The following is a 13805-nucleotide window of genomic DNA, read 5'->3' on the forward strand; positions in this document are numbered from 1 at the left end:
GTATTGGATCTGACCGCCGGCTCTGAGGAAGGTATCGCTGCTCGTACTGGGTTAGAGGAAGGGAGGTTAATTATATTGGGAATTATAGAGTGCTGGCAGTAATTATGAAAACATGGCTCATAATAGAGCGTCAGATGAACAATCAAACAGACATGACATTCAAACTGAACCTTGGTGTGATATTTCAGAACATCAAAGTGCCTCTGATAAGGACGCTTCTCCCATGAAACGAGGTCCGCGCATACACAGAATTTATCAGTCCAAGACTACTTCATGGCTCCATCCAAATCATGTAGTCACGATAAAACTGACAAAAACTGAAGATAGAGGGAGAGAATTTAACTTCTAAATTACAAGTCTAAATGGGTCATTTCAACCCATAGGTTGAATTAATTTATGAGATTAACATTTTTTTCCTTCCCCGTATTTTTATTCCCTGCGACATTTACTATCCCTCAAAGTTCAACAGCACCGAGCAGCGTCACATTTTTCAGTCCAGCCTCTGCAGTAAACACAAACCACAGTTAGACACACACACACACACACACATACTGTGTACATTGTGAGAGCCCTGATTGACAAAGTGACGGCCACAATAACTGATTGTCGCAAATAGGGTCTGAGAGGCAGAGTGTATCAGAGGGTGGATTAATATGAACTGTAATTAGATTATATGTCTTAATCTGATTTTCATTAAGAGCAAAACTGGGAGGCCTAATTGTGAGGAGAGCGCTAAGGACTAATATCTATTAAAACTCAAAATTGGAGTCGGATTGGAAGCCCTCTCTGACAAGTGAAGCATGGAATTAAATTATATGACACCTTATTAGGTGTAATGGAGGGGACTGTGGCTGAGAGCCGAGATCATTCCACTTACAGGAAATGGAATTGAAAATAAAAACAACATGACAGAAAAGAAAACGAGCGCTGTGACTCCCGGAGTAAATATGCCCTTTGAATTTGCAATTGGAGCAGCCAACTATAGGAAACAAATGTCATAAAATCTTCTTTATGTCATGCAAAATGTCTGGATTTTCACTATAATTTAATCTAAACACTAATAATAAAAATATGTAAGCTCTGAAATGTTAAGGATGTGTCTTGTATTAAGATAACAGCATATTTAAAATGTAACTAAATGTCATTTTTTTGTAACAGAAAACAATCCATAAGAAGCTGCTAAATGTGAAACAGGTTTTTTTTAAAGGATTCCAAGCATGCCATCATTTAAAGGCTTTTTTCAGCGTTTATAAATTGGACAAGAGTACTAGCTTCTGGTAAACAACAACACCTCACACTCACTTGTTGTGTGTACAAACCATGAAAGTGAAATTAATCGACACCAGTGTTTTCCATAATGGAGAACAAATTAGAATATGGCAGCAACAACAGCAGCAGCATTGAAGTCATGTTTTTCCAATGACAAATAACAAGGGCTTGACATTAATTGTGAAATAACGAGAGTGGCGTTGCTGTAACAGAGACTCCACGGCGCCCTCTCAGCCATGTTGCCGGGAGAGAGGGCCGCACTGAAATGAGTTCCTGGTCAGGTGTACAACACTGACAGTCTGTTTCAGCATTGTACTCTGATGGTGGAACATGGAGGAGGTCAGACAGGGGGTTCTTGTCCTCCGCTGGATTGACAGACGCCATAAGCTGTTTTACAACCCACAGGAGGCCTGGCTATTATACTGGGCTGTAATGATCTTTCAGGTTCTTTTGTCTAATAGGACATGAGAAAAACAGATGTAAAGGAAGAAGAACGTGTGCATGGTCTTTTTTTAAAAGCTGGGAGATGAAGACAACACATTCAGCCCTTTGATATTTTGAATCCACAGATTCACAATGCAACAAAATATACAGTAAGTGGCTCAAGATTTGTTTTAGCGTTATGTATAAAATGCATTAAAAAAATGTGTAAAATATCCATTAAGCAGTGAATGCTCTTCATGGTACATTAGGATCCTGGCCCTACTGATATCCCCCAATAATGAGTGTGATTTAGTGATTTCACGCTTTGTTTGTCCTCCCTGGCCCGCCGCCCCTCTCTGGATCCCCCTCGTACACAGGTGTATTGGCTCAAAGTAATGAGATCATTACCAGCCTCGTCAGTAAACGTGTTTATTTGGCAAACGGAACAGCCTGCTCCTTCTCTCTCTTGATCTGCATCCAAAGAGGCATTTAACTAAAATAAGCTCCGTAGTACAATTGGGCAAACAGAAGTCAATTCCGATCATTACAAGACCTGTGGGTAAACACACACGGTTCCCACAATCCCCTTTCGACAGAGCTCAATTTGTGCTCGGCTAAAAGAACACAAGAGCAACACAGATCATGAACAGACTGCATATCACTCACGCCGATGAAATATATGAGAGTTTTAAATGTATTGCACAATATAGAAATATGTTGTGTGTTATATTTCTGAAGCAAACAAATAATATGATAAATATGAGACTGGTAATTACACTGTTTAAGTCTGTGTATGTATGACTAGTTTCATTTGGTGAAGTCAACCTGATTTATGCAGCCAAGTTTCGTCAGATGGTTTGATGTTTATGAGTTTATAGAATTATTTAGGGTGATGCGGAGCATGTGCAAGCTGCAGTCCTTCTGGTCCAATAATTCCTCAGCATCACTTCCTTGATTTTGCCCAGGATCATATCCCATCTCTTCCTAACTCCCTGGCTGTGTCTGAAGTCTCTTGCTTTTATTATAGTGAACAGTATTTACTGTCAGCAATCGCATTTGAGCGTCATAATGCTAGACCCTTGCGACCACAATAAACTGTAGTAAACACTTTCCAAATGGGAGAGATAAAACAATTAATAAAGAAGCATAGCTGTCAACAGCAGAACTTTTGAGCATATTGTGTATGAGGTATAGAATGGCATGAAGAAAAAACAAAAAAAGGCTTGTTCATGGAGATAAGAGGAACATTGGATCATGTTTTAAGCATGGCGCCCTCCCTGATAGCGAGTTTAAAGCTGAATAGAAATAGATAAAAAGCAGGAAGTGACGTGACAAATAAATCATCCTATAACGTATGTACAACACAATGGGATACTCACACTATTGATAATACATTCTAAGCATGTGATCCTGTCATCTAAGGCTTTTTTGTGTCATAAATGCTCCTGTCTTTATGAATATATTTAGCAACTGTTATGTTATTTATTATATAATCACCCGTTTCTTTTTTTTCTTTTATAAATATGCAAATATTACAGTTTTGAATGACTCTACACCTTTCAGTGATGATACAAATTGATGACGATTATTACATGCCCTAAATATCAAGCTACAGTTCTCCCGTGTTTTTTAGTCAGAAAATAGTGAATGAGTAAAAACATTCAGAGACAAGTTAACTCCTGTCCGTCAGTGATGTGTGCACCTGTTCCAGCTGCTTTCTTACTTCTTGTCCCAAGAAGTAAGAAAGTGCACAACACCCCCACTCTTTGTGACTTTTAAGATCCCTTCTAATTCCCCACCATTAGTCCAAGAGGAGGGAGATGTCACCCCAAAAGTGGGATGTATGGTTAGTAATTACAGTCCAAGGTTGAGCTGTTCCAGGCGAGAGCACTAGAGTGGTTCTATTACCCCTCCCTGTCCCCTTCTGCCTCCTACCCCCCCCCCCCCCCCCCCCCCCCCCACTGCTGTCACACCATCCATGCAGCCCTATCTAGTGCCCACCCACCCCCCTTCTCTCCTTCTGACCCTCTGTGTCAACCTCCAACTCCCTACACAATCTCCCATCATGGCCTCACATTGCACTGGTCACCCCTGCTCCTCCTGCAGCCAGCACTACCTGGCTACCACACACACACACACATACATATACACACACACAGTGAGGGTTCAGTAAAATCATACACTTGCACCAGGATAAACACAGACCTCACGCACATATCTCCTGAGCATTGGGGCTATTTTCATCACTGTCATCAAATCCCCCCCCCCCCCCCCCCCCATCATGTAACATCCCCTCATCATCCGCAGACTGTAAACTCGATAGGTCTATAAACTACTTGACTACACACAATAACCCGGTACCCTTTCGTTTTATTTTACCTACCGCCTTTAAGCACATATATGTATTCCATCCTCTCTCGCTAACCACTTCACTTCTATTATATTAGAGCTGTAATCATTATTGAACCCTTCTGGCCTCCAGCATAATTCTCTTTGCATGTTACACCAGTTTGGGTCTGCATAGCAAATTTCATCCAAGGTTAATAAAGTTAAATAATTTGACTAACCAACCATAACTGATTCTCATTACGTAGCCAATAAACACATTCATCAAAGAGGACATGAAATACCCGTTGAAAAAAGAAAAGAAAACTACAACACTTTCCTCGATGGCTCAGTTCACAAGCTGTCACAGAGGAGATGGCCCGGCCGCTCCCTCAGCGGGCGGACACACACACACACACACACACACACACACACACACACACACACACACACACACACACACACACACACACACACACACACACACACACACACACACACACACACACACACACACACACACACACACACACACACACACACACACACACACACACACACACACACACACACACACACACACACACACACACACACACACACACACACACACACACACACACACACACACACACACACTACACACACACACACACACACACACACACACACACACACACACACACACACACACACACACACACACACACACACACACACACACACACACACACACACACACACACACACACACACACACACACACACACACACACACACACACACACACACACACACACACACACACACACACACACACACACACACACACACACACACACACACACGATGTCACCTAAACCACACACGGCCACTCAGAAATGCTCAGAGAGACACACACACACACACTGAGACGCAGGCACCGCATGCCACCCTCACCAGGAACATCTTTTTATCCATCTAATTCCTCCCACTATGAATAATGCATTTACCTCCTTACTGAGGCTCGGGTTTAACGCATCGCTGCGCGGGTCTTTAAGGGGGTCCTTATTCATAAACAGCAGCGCAGTAAATACCAGAGCTTTGCAGCCAATTTAATGGCAGTTATGCTTAACAAATCTGCCTCAATCTAATGATCAGCCACAAAGCTAGGCTATGGGTTTAATCTGCACACAGCGGTGCACACAGCTCTGCGACTCACTGAATATGCTTAGGGATCTCTCCATCCAGAGAGAGGAGAGCACCGGCCTGACACTTAATCCTCCCAACACAACACTGGGATCAACACAAACATAGAACAATGTTAGTCTTTCATGAATAAGAATAACATTCAAAGTCCTAAAACACTGCAGAGGTAATGCATAGAGATATTTAAACATCATGAAGCGCTCCTTTCCAAATCCTTACTATTCCCTGTCTGGAGTCATTGCTGCTTCTTATTACAGCATTGACCCTGACCCTAAACAACAATACCATGTGGAATTTAATGCATGTATTAAGAGAAGAGCTTTGCAACTGCTACACAACAAGCCACTGTGTTAAAGGGCCAAAAAGTTCAGATACAATTCTGAACATGTCGACATAAAAAGAATAAACACTGAAAATGCAGAATAATATTAGTTGGGAGAACAAACACACTTTAAAAAGATGGAAGTTCTACTGTATAGTAAAATTGAAAAAATTGAAAAACAGTTATTTATGAAAGTGAAATCACCCCTAAAAATATGTTTTCTGTCATACATACTACACTGCGATTTAAATAGCACATAGCAGATTTTTGTGTCAACCGGAATGTTTTATTTAAGTGAGACAGAGGGCCAATATGTTATTTCTGACCACTACTCAACATACGTTATGCTGACAAAAGGGCACCTGCTGTAAGAGCCTAAGAGACTGACGCTGCTCCCCAGGTAGGGGGATACATATATATTTAGTAACACATTGCTTCCAAAAGAGATTTCAACAGGGAAAAAATGACTGCCTGTGCAAGGAGAGCAGAATACAGATATAGTCTATCTCAACAGGAATAATATATTTGTACACGCTCTCAGATTTGAAGATTAGTATGGACATTTTTTGGGGGGGGTTTAAAAAAAAACAAACAAGGATGTGCATTCATTCTATAATAAGAAAGAGAGTATTTTTTCTTTGAACACAGTGGGTTCCAGAAATATCACAACAATGGCCCTTTAAGGACAACTGTTCCATGGACCCCAGTAAATAACCTGAGAGTTAGTTGATAGGAGGGGAATTAGAGCCAGAGCAGGAGTGTGTAATGGGGATGGATAGGAGGCTCAGGCCTGGGTCAAAGCCGCTTAGGAATCAATGCAGGGGTACAGGTGTACAACCACAGGTCTATAAGAGTAAGAAAACCTTTAGAGAGAAAGGGGGGGGAGAGGGAGAGATGTAGAAATAGAGGGAAAATAAACTGAGATCATTCATTTCCATTATCACAATTAAAAACACCATTCAGGTTGGTACTGGTTTTTAATTTACAAAAGAGAGCAGAGAGAGGAAGACTAATGTTGTGAACCAAGCACAGTGATCACAACGGCAAGACAAACTGCATCACTGTCTCGCCTCCCAGCACTATTGCAATGGAGTCTCAAGGCTGGTCACAAACCAGACACTATGACATTTCATGCATAAATAAACTCATATGTGGTTTTCATGTTCACGTGCATTAAGAGCTAAATCAAAGCGCTAATATGTAAATTTGCTAATTAAATAATATCCCACCATTACTAATAAAAATGTCACATTTCCTGTGGAAGGAATAAGCACTGAAGAAAATGGAAATAGCCTTGACACTTGGATTAAAACACTATTGATGCCATTAAAATGCTAAGTGGGTCCAACCAATTGGCATAACCGCATTTCACTAGTGGAATGTCAAAGGAGCACACGAGTAGTAGCAATTACTATTAGAATACTGTTAATTATGGGAGCTGCATATTTAATATGTGCAAGAGTAAAACAAAGGTTATGTTAATATGGGTTTATTAAGCATTCACACTCTATAAAAATGTCTGAGTGTTGTAGCTATTTGATGCATTCTTGGGAGAAAAGCTGCTTTTTTCCAATGAACACATTTTCATTTACTAAATACATTGCAGAAAATCTTAAATGTGGATTATCTTTTTCATTATATAGTTTTTAAACAAAGGCAAAAGCCGGCACAAGTGAAGCACTTAATATGATAACGTTTTAATACCCCAACTGCAACATCATCATGGACCTCCTGTGCCCTCTTGTGGTGAAAACCATCTGCAATGTCCTCCATTCTCCCTATATAATTATTTCTTACCACCTTTTAATCGATAAAGAAAAATAAATTATTATCAGAACAATACATAATATTTCAGCTTTCTTTCAGAGGGTCTTTGGATGTTGACAGTACATTTTCACCTTTTCCCTTCTCAAACATTCTCCCGGTTAATGATGTAGTTAGTAATAGCAGCAATTTAAGAGAAGTTTACATTAGGCGCTTTCACACCGGAGTACTTTTCCCCGTACTTTTCCCCGTACTTTTCCCGTTTAGTTCCGATAGTTCCTGGGATTTTGCGTTCACACCAAAAAGAGAACTTAGTTCATGAGAACTTTTACCCCCTTTTTAGTGCCTGCTACTTTCCTGGGGAGAAAAAAGTTCCAATTTCTGATTGGCTGGGCGAATTGCAAACCACGCCCTGTAAAACTCTGAAAAGTTTTTTGAAGCCGCCATTGTATTTGCTGGCATTAGCATTATTAGCATTAGCCCCGCGCACCAACGGAGAGAGAATAACTTATGGCAACACAAAAAAAAACATTGGAGCGGTGGAGTGATGAGGAGGTGTCGGCGTTCTGGCGATTTACTCGGAAGGCTTCAGTAGAAGCTGCTGGGAGTCCCAAATTATTTAACTTTATTTTTAGTCCCAGTCCGCCCCTGCACAGAGCGGAGCTGAGCAGATCACACACACAAATATCATGCGCCTTGGTGACCGGACATCTCCTTCATAAAACTAATAAAAGGGGGAGTAATCGGGCAGTTCGATATGTTAGAGTGTGTGTGTGTGTGTGTGTGTGTGTGTGTGTGTGTGTGTAACCTGCCAATTACCTGATCAAGTTAGATGCTGCGTATCACAGTGCACTGAGATTTGTGACAAACTGTAAAGCATTAACCCATCACTGTACCCTGTATGCAAGGGCAGGTTTGCCTTCACTAACTGTACGGAGGCTCAGTCACTGGTACATTTTTATATACAAAGCCATGTTAGGGAAACTTCCATCCTACATCTGCTCCCTGATCTCACGGCGAATTGTAAGTGGCTACTGCCTGAGATCGCATGCTGTGGTTTTATTAAATGTGCCAACTGCTAGGACTGTCTTAGGGAAGATAGCATTTAGATGCGCAGCTCCTCTGTCTTGGAATTGTCTGCAAATTAAATGGAAACTGAGCAATCTGGTGCCACTAAATGTTTTTAAAGCTTGGTTGGATGCTACTCAATCGGATGCTGTTGGTACCTGTTCATGTGGATAGTTATTGTAAATTGTAATCCCTGTAATGATGCTGTATGATGTCCTTTTTGTTGTTCTGTTGTTTTATGTTTTTATGTTTCATGTGGAACCTACTTGAGCAGGTCTCCCTTGAAAAAGAGATCAATGATCTCAAGGGATTCACCTGGATAAATAAAGGTTACGAACGAAAAAGTCCCAGTCTGCCCCTGCACAGAGCGGAGCTGAGCAGATCACACACACAAATATCATGCGCCTTGGTGACCGGACATCTCCTTCATAAAACTAATAAAAGGGGGAGTAATCGGGCAGTTCGATTAAAATGAAGTCTGAGTACGAAATATGTCTCAAATAATGTATGCAATGTCATTTCCCCACGTAAACATAACAGTCTGCAATTAAACGGTTGTCTCCTGTGCGCTCCACTTCCTCCTTGGCGCACCGGTAACTTCAAACGTTCTCAAAAAAAAAAAAAAAGTCGGGATAACGGGTTAGAAACTTTCTCGTGCGCACGAGATACTAACCCGTTATCCCGACTTTTTTTTTCTCTGTTTTTTTCTTCTTTTTTTTCCATGTCCCTTTAGGGGCTCCGTAAAGATGAAACATCTCCACGACTTAATATTTTTCTACTTTTCTACAAAAGCTCTCTATGAGCAACCACAAGTTTCAAAATTCCTTGTAAGACTTTCCTCGCACCTTTGCTAATGATATTTTTGTACTGGGTCAATGTTTCACTTTTGTTTTGGTTATTAGTAACCATACTTACCTTTAACTTAACTTTCTTTTGGCTTTTGTTATTTAATTATGTTTCCTGGACGAAAAAATTATAATAGTTTATCTGCGTTAATGTACTGGGATTTCGACTTGTTGATCTTTTTTCTACGATGCATTCAAAAACTGTCTAAAAAATAAAACAGTCATCCTAGTTCATTTCAGTTGAGAAGTTTTTTAGAAACCATGAGCTTTAAAGATGTTTTAAAAAATCCGGTATATTTGTGCCTACACTGTTAATGTCAATAATGTTCTTTCTTACAGTAGAACAACTTCAAATCATACATCAAATAAGATTTTCTCAAGGACAATAATACTTGGATTTGGATCATTTCTATCTGATGAATCCTTGAATATGTATATAGATAAAGAGACAAATGGAAGTAGGAACATCAAGGTCGGGAAGGCATTTAAGTTCACAAGCTCAGTAAAGGTCCCCAGGCTGCCGTAAATCTATTGTACTACAGTGCTGCATCTCCTAATACACACACACAACAATTACACAATGCTTTGACTTTCCTTGGGACAAAGAATTTGAATATAAAGACAATTAACGATTTTATGTTTATTTGATTTCCCTCATGCTGTCATTATCTATCCCGAACAAAGCAGCAAGTCTGAACAAATGGCCACTACTTGTGCTAATTTAAACTAAAGGAAAGAGGAAATACATTTGTATCCAGGCCATTATATAGTGAGCAATGCATTTGCTGGCTACAAATGGACACCATTCATTACAGTTAACAATGACATCCAATTCTGCCCAGCTAATGAACTTCAATACAATCATGTTCGGTATTAAGGAGTGATTTGTTGAGTCTAAGTGTATCATTTTGGAGGCTAATGTTGATGAATGTCTGGGTGTGGAGAGATGGGACTTGCAGGGAGCAGAGAGGCTCTCGTCAAGTAACCCTTCTTCTACTGTGTGATACCACATCACCACCTAGTGGCATCATAATGGAAACACACGGATGATTTTTAGCCATAACAGAACATTAGTGAATTGGTAAAACGTATTAAGATTTTGACTCACCAATGCCAGAGTTGCCTCCGGTAATCAGGATGACCTTGTCTGAGAAATCGCGGCCCTGCAAGATCTCCAGAGCAGCAGTGTTTCCATCATACCGCTTTGGCTTCAACACCACATCCTCTACTGTAAAGGCCTGCCGCGGGTCGAAGTATGTGGTCCGCTTGTTAATGTGACTAAAATGACAGAGGAAAAGGTATGTTACAACGGAGACGTTATGCCAGATTTATGCAGTCTAGCTTATCCTGTGAGGCCTAACCCTAATCCAAAATAACTTGTTTCCTCTGTTGAACAAAAAGTCTACTTACTCAACATAAATAATCTGTCCTTTTTCATCCGTTTCTTGCTCCCAACCGTATGGTAAATCTGTGGGAAAAGACACAGTTATATACCAAACAACGTTTTCATGTAGCATTTAAAAACAGAGTTACTGAAAACAAGATACAGGAACAGATTAGATTAGATTCAACTTTATTGTACAACGAAATGCAGTTTGCATCCCACCAGAAAGTGCAATGAGTAATAAAGCGCATTAGTTTTCAATTGATTTACATAACAGAACAAATATAAGGTACAGGGTTTATACATATATAAATATATATAAATGTGCTCAGCTCAGCAGAACCTGTTGGTAGTTCCTCTGTGCAAGGAAAAAACCAGAGGTGACAGGGCTTACGCTGTTGCAGCTCCCAGACTGTGGAACAGCCTCCCAGTACAAATCCAGACTGCTCAGTCTATTGAACTTTTTAAATCTCAGCTAAAAACTCACCTATTTGCACTTGCTTTTAATACTAGTTGAGCATAACATTTTGATATTTGTATGTGTTTTTATATGTTTCTAGTTATTGTGCTTTTTATCTTGTTTTAAATTATTGTTTTATTATTTTACTCCTATTGTGTTATTTTATATGTGTTCCCTGTACAGCACTCTGGTCAACTGAGATTGTTTTAAATGTGCTATATAAATAAATAAATAAAGATTGAGATTGAAATAATAATACAAATAGCAGATACAGATGTTTGCATTATCAATAAGTCACAAGGAGTGCAATGTTCCTGATTGTGAGGCTCTGTGGGTTTGAGCCCCATGACATTCAAAGGGGAGTGGGGTGCTGAGTGTGAGAGTTCAGGAGGGTTATGGTGTTATGGGAAAAGTTGTTTCGAGACTATTTCATACAAAAATTATTTGAATATGTGTGCATATGCCTTGTATATAAAGCAGAACGGAATACCTTTAAGGACATGAAGAATAAGTCATTATAACAAACCTCCAGCACAACGTTTTTTCTTTCCTGTCTTGGGGTGTTCCCACTGTGTCTTCATCTCATCGTGGCTGTTGGTGCACAAAGACAAAATTATTAACCCAGCATTTTTCCAATTGTATTTCATAATTTCATTTCAATCTAATAAACACACATTGATGTGATAAATTGTGATAGTAATGTCCAATATCTAGCTGACTCATTGACATCTGCAGTATTTTGGTTTGCTGAAGACAAAGAAGCAAATGCACATTTACATTCAGGTGAATATAATATACAGCACAGATGAGCATAAATGAATAGAATTAAAAATGTGTCCTTAGTTACAAAGTACTAAGGATACTTTATGCATACATTTATAAAAGAAAAGGAATAGACAGGGTGGACGTCTAAAAAGGGATATACAGTACCAGTCAAAAGTTTGGACACACCTTCTCATTCAATGGTTTTTGTTGATTTAAAAATGTGTCTACTTTGTAGATTAATACTGAAGACATCAAAACTATGAAAGTACACATATGGAATTATGTAGTTAACAAAAAAGTGTTAAAAAATCCAGAATATGATTTTTATTTGAGATTCTTCAAAGTAGCCCCCTTTTGCCTTGATGACAGCTTTGCACACTCTTGGCTTCTCTCAGTCAGCTTCATGAGGTCGTCACTCGTCACCTGAAATGGTTTTGAATTAACACACGTGCCTTGTCAAGAGTCAATTTGTGGAATTACTTGCCTTCTTAATGTGTCTGAGAGCATCAGTTGTGTTATGCAGAGGTAGGGTTAGTGCACAATGGATAACTCTATTTGACTACTGTTGTAATCCATATTATGGCAAGAACCACTCAACTCAGTAAAGAGAAATGACCGTCCATCATCACTTTTAATAAATGAAGGCCAGTCGATCCGGAAAATGTCAAGAACTTTGAATGAATCTTCAAGTGCAGTCGCAAAAACCATCGAACGCTATGATGAGACTGGCTCTCATGAGGACCCCCCCCACGAAAGGAAGAGCAAGAGTTACCACATAATGGATAAATACATAAGAGTTACCAGCCTCAGAAACTGCAAGTTAACAGCACCTCAGATTAGAGCCCACATAAATTATCACAGAGCTCAAGTAGCAGACAAATCTCAACATCCACCGTTCAGAGGAGACTGCGAGAATCCGGCCTTCATGGTCCAATTGATGCAAAGATCCACTACTGAGGATGCACAACAAGAAGAAGATAGTTGTTTGGGCGAAGAAACACAAGAATTGGACATTAGACATTGGAAATCTGTACGTTGGTCTGATGAGTCCAAATTTGAGATTTTTGGTTCCAACCGCTGTGTCTTTGTGAGACGCAGAGAATAGCGGATGGTTTCTGCATGTGTGGTTCCCACCGTGAAGCATGGAGGAGGAAGTGGGATGGTGTGGGGGGGCTTTGCTGGTGACACTGTTGGTGATTTATTCAAAATTCAAGGCACACTTAACCAGCAAAATATAAATCACATTCTCGATTTTTTAACACTTTTTTGTTCACTAGATAATTCCATATGTGTTCTTTTATAGTTTTGATGTCTTCAGTATAAATCTTCAATGAAGAAAATATTTAAATAAATAAAACACTTCGAATGAGAAGGTGTGTCCAAACTTTTGACTGGTAGTAAGATGTATAAGTGAAGTTAATTTTAGGATGGACATATGACAGACTTTCCCTCCGGTAAATGAAATTCATGACCCATCAGTAATGAAAAAAAGGTTAGCCTCATACGGCATACTGAAATAGCACTGGTTTTGTGTCATTAAAACTGTGATTTATTGGTGGTCCCTAAGTGAAACCCTGAAGTAAAGGGCAAGGACTCGGATGGGATCCGCTTAAAATAACTTTACAACGTTGTTGTTGTTGTCATTGTTGTTGCAGCAATATCCACGTGTTTTGCTTCCATCACTGATGAGGATTTCAGGATCTCATAATCAAAGAATAAGTTTTCTATCACCTAACAACCTCCAAGCTACAGTAGCCTATGCGATACCAGAGTCAGCCTTATGAAGATCAAGACAGTTTATATGAAATATCTACCATTCGCAGAAAACCTACCAAGTCCTGAGCCCTGTGGAGTTTATAATCCATGCTAACAATTCAGATATCACAGCCCATCAAACAGGTGTAGCTAGCCAGCTGTGTTAGCCTCATGGTGATAACGCTGATATGATTACTTGGTCGGTGAACAGCACTAAAAGGACACTCGTGAAAACAG

General features: G+C 39.8%; 1 protein-coding gene across 1 annotated transcript in view; it reads right to left on the minus strand.

Moving 5' to 3' along the window:
• Nucleotides 1–13805, minus strand: part of wwox (WW domain containing oxidoreductase) — a 130492-nt gene that overhangs the window by 116427 nt on the left and 260 nt on the right. The window contains exons 2-4 of the mRNA XM_034141830.1: nucleotides 11575–11639; nucleotides 10615–10672; nucleotides 10313–10482 (exon numbers count right to left, since the gene is read on the minus strand). Coding sequence (XP_033997721.1) covers nucleotides 10313–10482; nucleotides 10615–10672; nucleotides 11575–11639 — 293 coding nt within the window. The remainder of the gene's footprint in view (nucleotides 1–10312; nucleotides 10483–10614; nucleotides 10673–11574; nucleotides 11640–13805) is intronic.

The sequence above is a fragment of the Trematomus bernacchii genome, unplaced genomic scaffold (assembly GCF_902827165.1).
Source record: "Trematomus bernacchii unplaced genomic scaffold, fTreBer1.1, whole genome shotgun sequence".
NCBI lineage: Eukaryota > Metazoa > Chordata > Actinopteri > Perciformes > Nototheniidae > Trematomus > Trematomus bernacchii.